The 7,803-nt window shown below is 39.6% G+C and overlaps 1 protein-coding gene across 4 annotated transcripts in view; it reads right to left on the reverse strand.

The window, feature by feature from the left end:
• Positions 1–7,587, reverse strand: part of Zmat3 (zinc finger, matrin-type 3) — a 31,288-nt gene extending 23,701 nt beyond the window's left edge. For 2 of the 4 annotated variants that reach the window (XM_005383034.2, XM_005383032.2), the window contains exon 1: positions 4,172–4,528. In XM_005383034.2, the coding sequence (XP_005383091.1) occupies positions 4,172–4,441 (270 nt within the window). In that variant the 5' untranslated portion in view covers positions 4,442–4,528. Of the gene's footprint in view, positions 1–4,171; positions 4,529–6,066; positions 6,085–7,283 lie in introns of those variants that run through there. The other 2 variants (XM_005383033.2, XM_013513603.1) reach the window with 2 other exon arrangements.
• Positions 7,588–7,803: the final 216 nt, after the last annotated feature.

The following is a 7,803-nucleotide window of genomic DNA, read 5'->3' on the forward strand; positions in this document are numbered from 1 at the left end:
CTTCTAAAACTACAAGGTGAAACTAAACAACAGAAATCTATATCAGTCAGTATTTATTAGCATAAAATATACAAGCGATGGAAGTATAATGACCCCTACTCTACAGATGTTGAATACAGATCATGTATTTTGCCTAAAGTAGCAGAGCCAAGCATTCCAAAGCGTCTTTACCATTTATGAAGCATATAAGTAACACCAAGTCTGAAATGTATTTTGACCGTGCATAGCCCACCACAAGTTCATGGATAAGAGAATTTTGAAAACATAAAAATAAGCTAAGGTTAGAGTTACTGATCATGCCCACCAAATACGGGTGATCATGTTAAAATGTATGTGCCAAAATCAGTGAAGTCCTGGGACGAAAAAAATACAATTATATTCTCTTCACTATGAATTACGATCACTACATTCAGCATCATAATTCTAAAACTATTTTTTTTAACTATGTCTTCTCTTTCTAATTAATATAGTTAATCTGGGGGAGTGATGTTATTTGGCTACTAAATAGTACCATCAGACATCTTTTCTATGACAAATTTTAGAAATGAACTTTGAGTAACTAATTCTGTCCGTGTAAACATGAAATGAGCAGGTGATCAGCAACTTTCAAGTGTGACCGCCTTAGCAAACTTCATCTGTGCATGCCTTTTGCTTTTCTTCGTTTCTGTTAATAAGCTTTCATCTTAAAGCAGTTCTTCCTCTAGGCTTTTATGTTGATGAAACAGTGTCACAATGCTCCATGCCAGGATTGCCCTAAGTAACCTGAAATATGCAGACAGATTTTAATAAAATGAAGACATGTTTCTCCAAAAATCTGAAATTGTTATAACCAAAGTCATAAAATTGAGACTGCAAAATTAGACAACTTCATTCAAAATAAAACAACAGCTGATGATGTTTTGAAGTTGAGTAACTAGGTTAAAACTCCCTGCTAATAACACTATATCCGAGATGACCACAGAAACACTCGAGTCACTGAGAAGGCGGCTTTAGTTTGGGAACATGGGGTTACCAGAGGAAAATGGCAGTGAGCTCAAAGGGAAGAATTTATTGAGCAGTTTCCACCGTGTGTCCTAGATTACGAGAAATGATATAGCCTGACTGTAGTGTAAGGATGGTTGTTTACACACCCTGGCAACTTGAAACTTCGTGATTTCAACAATGGCATGAACTGACTAAAAAGTTTTGGGTAATATAATCACAGTGATTCACCACTCTGAATAAAGGTGTTTTTAGTTTATAAACAGCTTCCCAGTGGCCACTTCTGTCTTGCACCTAACTAAAATAACTGATTTACAGTCTTGGTATCACACTGTATTAAAAATTACAAAGCAGAGTTTTAGCCTTGAAATAAAACTTTACAGCCATTATTCTATTTCATCTTGAACTACTTGTTTTTTTGGTACTGGACATCAAACTCAGGGCCTTGCACGCGCTAGGGAAATAATCTATCTCTGAGCCATATCCTGAGGCCTACCCTAGCTTTCACTAGTAAACAATAACTGTCATTTCCATGCTGCCTACCCTTGGTGCTTGGTAAGTCTCACTCTCGGGTCTTGCCCTGTGTTTAATACCCTCTCTTTTATCACTGCCTATTTCTGTACTCTTTGACTCACCTCTCAGGCTCACATCTCTACCCTTTCCTGTGCTGGTCCACCCACCTCTAGGCTGTAGTCACATTCCAACCATTACTATTCTAACATATTCTTCCATCTACAACTCTCCATTTTGACCATTTCTATCTTATTAAAATCCAGACTTCATTTCTCAGGTTAACTTTCTTCTATGCTATTTCATTGAAATTGCCTTGTACTTTAATATGTAGACTACATGGTCTTGGTTGTCTGTGAAAACAGCCCAACTTTATGATTACCAGGAATATCGGTCTCATGCTAAGTTCTTAGAAACACGTTCTATTGTTCTCAAACCACCATCTTTTATCAGGTTCTACCTCCTTAGCACCCTCTTGCCTCCTCATCTTTCCTCTGTCTTCATTCTGCTGATTGGCTGCTTCCATTGCTCTGTGACAGCCCATCTATCCTCTAACTGTTCCATTAAAATTTTTTGATTTGTGAGAATTTGTCTAAATTTTGCTTCTCTTTCCATGTACTTGCTTTCTTATTTATTTACCATGTCACTGAGGGAAATGAAATAAAACAATTGCAAATCTTGCCAACTAAAACCTCGAGAGCAAACACACAAAAATACACAGTAAAAGAAAAAGCTGGTTCTATTTCTTATCTTAACTTTATCACCCAAAGATCTTGCATCAACCTGAATTCTCTATGCATAAACCAAAGCATCCATCACTGTCTACACATCAGAAAATTACATTTGGTATGCCCCGAAGAGTGAAACCTCTTCCTTAAAAGGTAAATGTGTATATATATATATATATATATATATATATATATATGAATGAATAATATATATGAATGAATGTATAGCATAAAGTGGGTTTGCTCCTGTTAGTTATTTACTAAGGGATTTAGACAGTCCAACACTAAAACTTAAGAATTCAGGCTTGATTTTTCAAAGTAAGTCCTGGGCTATTAAACTAAGCATCCCACAGGAATAAATGAAGAAGAAGCTAACAGATCCTAGGTCTGAAATTAATTATCCTAACAGATGCCACTTGAAGAGTAAAGACAGGCATAGAAGGTCCTCTATCAAACTACTATATTACAGTGGAGAGTGATGTGAGAAGGGATGAGAGGAAAATGTAAAATAAAACAAGAAGAGACTAGTATAGCAGTGTATACCTATAATCCCAGCACTCTGGGAAGCTGGGCAGAAGGATCACCAGTTCTATCTGAGCCTCAAATAAAATAATTTAAAAGGGGTGAGGCTGTCAGTGCAAAGGCCCTGGGTTCAATCTCCAGCACAATAACAACAAAAATAAATAAAAGGAGGCCTTCAAGAACTACTAATGACACATGCCAAGACTGAGAGAGATAATTAACCCAACTCTCTGTACCTGAGGCAAAAAAAAACCCCAAGCAATAGAATCTCCAGGGAAGCAATATCGCAAATCTTCCCCTAAATCCCAGAGAAACAATTCATCAACAAAATACTTCTGATGGAGCTGAGGATGTAGCTCAAAGCTAACGTATCTGCCTAGCATGCACAAAGCTCTCTGTTTAATTCCCAGCGCCAAAAAAAAAAAACAAAACAAACTTCTGATAGGCAATCACAAAATGATACAACTACAGTCTTAAAATGAAACAGAAAAGAGCTACAGGCAGAGTAAACAAAAGTAAGCTGGAAGCAGAGCAGCACGAGAGGAGAAACATCTTTCTAAATAACAGTCAGCTTTCTCCCATACTGTCCACTCACAGAGGTAATAAACAGGCAAATCAGTGACGGCCCACAAGCGCCGCCTTCATTCAGTGGCACTTGGCCGTCACTTCTGCCCACATCTCTTCTTCAAAATAAGAAGATTATACAGCTTTAAACAAATAACAATCTAGAGAAAAAGAAATACTCTCTTTCTAGTCAAAATTTAATTTCTCATTTTTTACCTCAGAGTGCCCTTTAAAGTAGCTCTTTGTATTAGCTGTTCTACCTACAGACAAAAGCTCTGAATCTTAAAAACTAAGTGTCAGTTCATATTAATGGGCGAAAAGAAACCTGAGTCTGCTTATGATCAAGAAAGGATAAGGCTCAATAATTGGATGTCATTTTATTCTTCCTCTGGAAAAATACATGTTTTCCTCAGCCATCACAGAACATACAGAATTAGAAGTCAAAATGGAAAGCATAAGATTCAAATGCAGAGATTACCATGAACTGATGCAAATTTCATTGGCTTCTAAATAATTTTACACTGAATTGTGTTTTGTATGCCACATTTTAAAAATACCTGCTCTCCTTAAGACCATAGGTTCAAATGCCAGCACAACACACAGAGGTTTACAATTGCTCACAAAGACCCATAAGCTATCAAATGCCAGACAGCTTAATGTAGGAAGTTAAGGATCACTATATGAAACATGATATTTAAAGTCGGAACATTATTCTTTTAGTCAAACAAATACTTGGCTGTTCTCTAATGCATCTTGATTTTCCAAGCACAACTGGTCATATAGGGAGAAACAACTTCTAAACAGGCATAGCATGGAATGTTCACCCCAGCAAATACAGTGTACCTGATCTTCTTTTCTTCCCTTACCTGATAATGAGCCTGGGCTTGCTGTGCTGAGTTCAAGGTGACATTACAGAGCTTGCAGTATAGGGGCTTACATAGCTCCTCCAGGGCAGAGTCTTGCTCCCCTGCCTTAGGTAACTCTTCTTCCCCTGCCAGAGGCAAGGAAGCCTCCTGGCCAAAAGGCTTCTGCTGTGGAAGCTGCAAGGGTCCTGTAGACCTGGTGGCCACTGACATAGGAGGAGAGTATGAAGGTTGCTTAGGTGGAGGAAGCCCAGCGTGTTGCAAGAGGATCATTGGGTGGGAGAGCCTTGTGCATAATCCAGTGAGCAATGCAAAGTCGAGTCTTCAAACCTGAATCCACCAGGGGAGAAGAAAACAACTTAGTAACGAGAGCTCAACAATATGACATGTAAATAAATTATGCTGGCATCTGTCTCCTTCCTCTGCTTCTCCAACCTATCTCTGGGACCTTTTCCTTTTGCCTCCTCTAGCAGACTTCCCCTGCTTTAATTTACATTGACTGGACACTCTTCCACTGAGAATGGCTTTACAGATTTGACTTCATATCACTTGGCACAGCTCCAACTGCCATCCCTCTGGCCTATGAACATTAATGGCATTACAAGCTTAGCTAATTAAATCCAAAAGTCATACAACTGAAATGAACATCAAAGGTCACCCAGTCCAGACCCCTTCCCTCAGGCATACTTAAACACTCTTGATAATAATTATGCATAGTCAAAAAAAAAAAAAAAAACCCTACCAGCTAAGAATCTTAGCAAATACCTCTTTTCCATCCACATGATGTCAGAGTGAAAAAAGAAAAAAGCAGCAGAATCCATGTACTTCTACAACTAGCTAAAATATCAAGGAATAACCGGAAGTAAAATGTGATAGATATAAGTAAAAAATGGTCTTTTCGATCAATTAGTAACATTTAAGTGACTGAGTCAGTGATTTCTTACAACAGAGGTTAAAACAGACATCAACTAGGCCATATACAGCCATAGATGAACTGTTTGAAATAGTGTTTTGTTATGCTTTCATTTTTAAAACTGAATTCACTGTCAATGTTTAAAAATCAAGAGATTGGGCCAGGGATACAGCTCAGTGGCACAGTGCCTGCTGGCAAGCGCAAAGTCTTAAGTTCGATTCTCGGTACCCACCCCCCAAAAAATCAAGAAATTGTGGGTCATAGCATCTCCTGATAGAAGGAGTATCTGGCTAGAGTCCTCCCACAATTCTCCAAAGGGAACAACCAGTGGGTTAGCGTTCAAGGGCGCTGTCCTCTCTACCAGGCCTGCCTTTCCCTGGCACCTGAGTGCCCACTCAGGCTGCTCCCTGGAGACCCTTGAGTTTATGGTCCCACCTCATAAGGCCTTAGACTGTATTCTCGAGTCTTTTGTAAAATCAAAATATTTTCTCTCCATCAAGAGGCAAACTACCTGCACAAAATAAGGTATTTCTGGTTGGTAGGTACGGACAGTAATGAATCATACCCCCTAGCCCTTATATAATTCCAGTTCCTCAGTCTCCAGCTGTTTCTTCCCAGTTTCCTATTAAACAACTGATAGGTCTTACTCTATTTTACTCTGAAACACCTAGTATGTTCCACCTCATCCTCAGCCTTTATAATTTCTCTTGCCTCCCACCCAGATGATATTTCTAATTCTGAGTTTCTCAAAATGAACTATGGTACACCCTGAGTTCCCAGGGTTCTAATTAACCCAAATTAGGATCCTTATTACAAAATCTACAATTCCCTGCACTCTCTCAATATTATTAAACTCTTTTCTTGGTCAATAGAATATGGCTATTTTAAGCTGCTGTGATTTTCCATCTGCAATGAAAATGTATACATTATGGTAATAGATTTACTAAAATGAATCAAGTTTTGAAAAGTTAAAAGTTAATTTTACCTCTTTTTTTTTAGTACATGGTAGCAAGAAATTGCAAGCAAGTTAACAACTGTTATACTAAATTCACAGTCTGGGGGCAGGAAAGGAAATTACTGTTATTGAAAAATGGTGTAGTTAAGGACAAAAATGCATAAAAATTAGCCAGAGGATTTTAAAACCATTTTTCATTAATCACATTCAGAAAAATGATTATTTGACTCAGGCAGAAGTTTGCTGCCCATTATTTTTAGGAACATAAAAGCAATGTGCATTTATAACGTTTAAAAAGCTAGATTCTCCATAATGATATTATTTCTCTCAAATTAAATCAAGCAAAGATATCCAGCAAGCAAAGATGGATATGGACAGTTTAGAAAGGGAAACCAAAGAGACAAAGACCGGCTTTGTAAAACTTTAACTACCCAGTTACAGCTGATAATGTTAGAGGCTAACCATCCAGTAGTCCAGTCCTTCTAATGCTAAACTGCCACAAACATGGTGCTAATTCATAAGAGAAAAGGTAGAGGAGAGGGTCAAAGCATCTGCATAAAGGAAATTAGCACTATAAACAGAAAATCAAATGCTACCAACTGCCATAACATGTCTGGACTTGTTTTATGAAAGCTCGCCGCCACTTGAGGAAATTGAAGCATCTGCCGCACCCCCCCACAGTGTTTCCTACAAGTTTCCATCAAAATAAAGGCCCTTTAACACTGAAGTACAAAAGGCCTCTTATCAGAGGAATAGAATTAAAGAAAAACTCCTTGTCAGTACAGACTCACCTATGATGGCATCTTTCCTCATAATGTTTGAAGAATAGATATCCCAAAATTATTTCTTGTACTGTACTTAACAATCAGCATGACACTGATTCCCCCAAGAGATCTATGTATGTCAGTTACAACAGGTATTATTACATTTGCAAACAAAAATTAGCAAAAGGAAATACAGATCTAAAATAAATAAAACCAAGCCTTCAGCGAATATACAAGGGTGGAAAAGAGACATCCAAGCCACATGCGACTCAGACCCATTCAACAGCAGCACTGGTTTTTAAAAAGACTAATTTTCAGGCTGATACAAATAAATATTCCTCCGATCTTAAAAACTCTTCCATTTGATGCTTGCAGGATTATGGTGGTGAACGTCCTGGTCTGCAAAGGGACTGAAAGGGCACCAAAGAAAATCAAAGCTCCATGAGGTACCCTGGGTAAAGAAAATGAATTATAACGGCATACTTGGTTTTCGTGACTGGACTGAGGCCTAGTCGTGGCATACCATACTGAAGACAACTGCTTTCTCACTTGGAGGAATCTACCGAGGAAAGAGAATACAGGAACAGGTTTCTGGCAGCTCAGCAACTAGGTAACGCTGTCACTGGGAACAGTGGGAAGGAGGGAAAGACGGGGAACATTACTCAGAGGTCATCAGAACGCAGCAAGAAGCAATGCGAGGGAGGAAACCAGAAAAATAACCAGCGGAAGCAAGGTGTAGGACCTCGGAGAGGCTCGAGAGAACGCAGGAGAGCGGGGAAAGGTGCTGGGGAGCCGGCGGACGTCGCCCAGTCTCAGCGGGGAGGGCTGCGTACCCCAGGCAACCATTTACATATGCAAATCGAAGCTGCAGCACTCGGGCAGCGCCCAAGACGCCTTCCACCCCGGGGTGTGCGTGCACACAGCAGCCCACGCGCCCGCACGCCCCTCGCGCCCGCAGGGATGCCCCCGCCGGGGAAGCCGCACCCCGCCTCCCACCGGGCCG

Source organism: Chinchilla lanigera, unplaced genomic scaffold (assembly GCF_000276665.1).
Source record: "Chinchilla lanigera isolate Chin_1 unplaced genomic scaffold, ChiLan1.0 scaffold00019, whole genome shotgun sequence".
In the NCBI taxonomy this organism is placed as follows: Eukaryota; Metazoa; Chordata; class Mammalia; order Rodentia; family Chinchillidae; genus Chinchilla; species Chinchilla lanigera.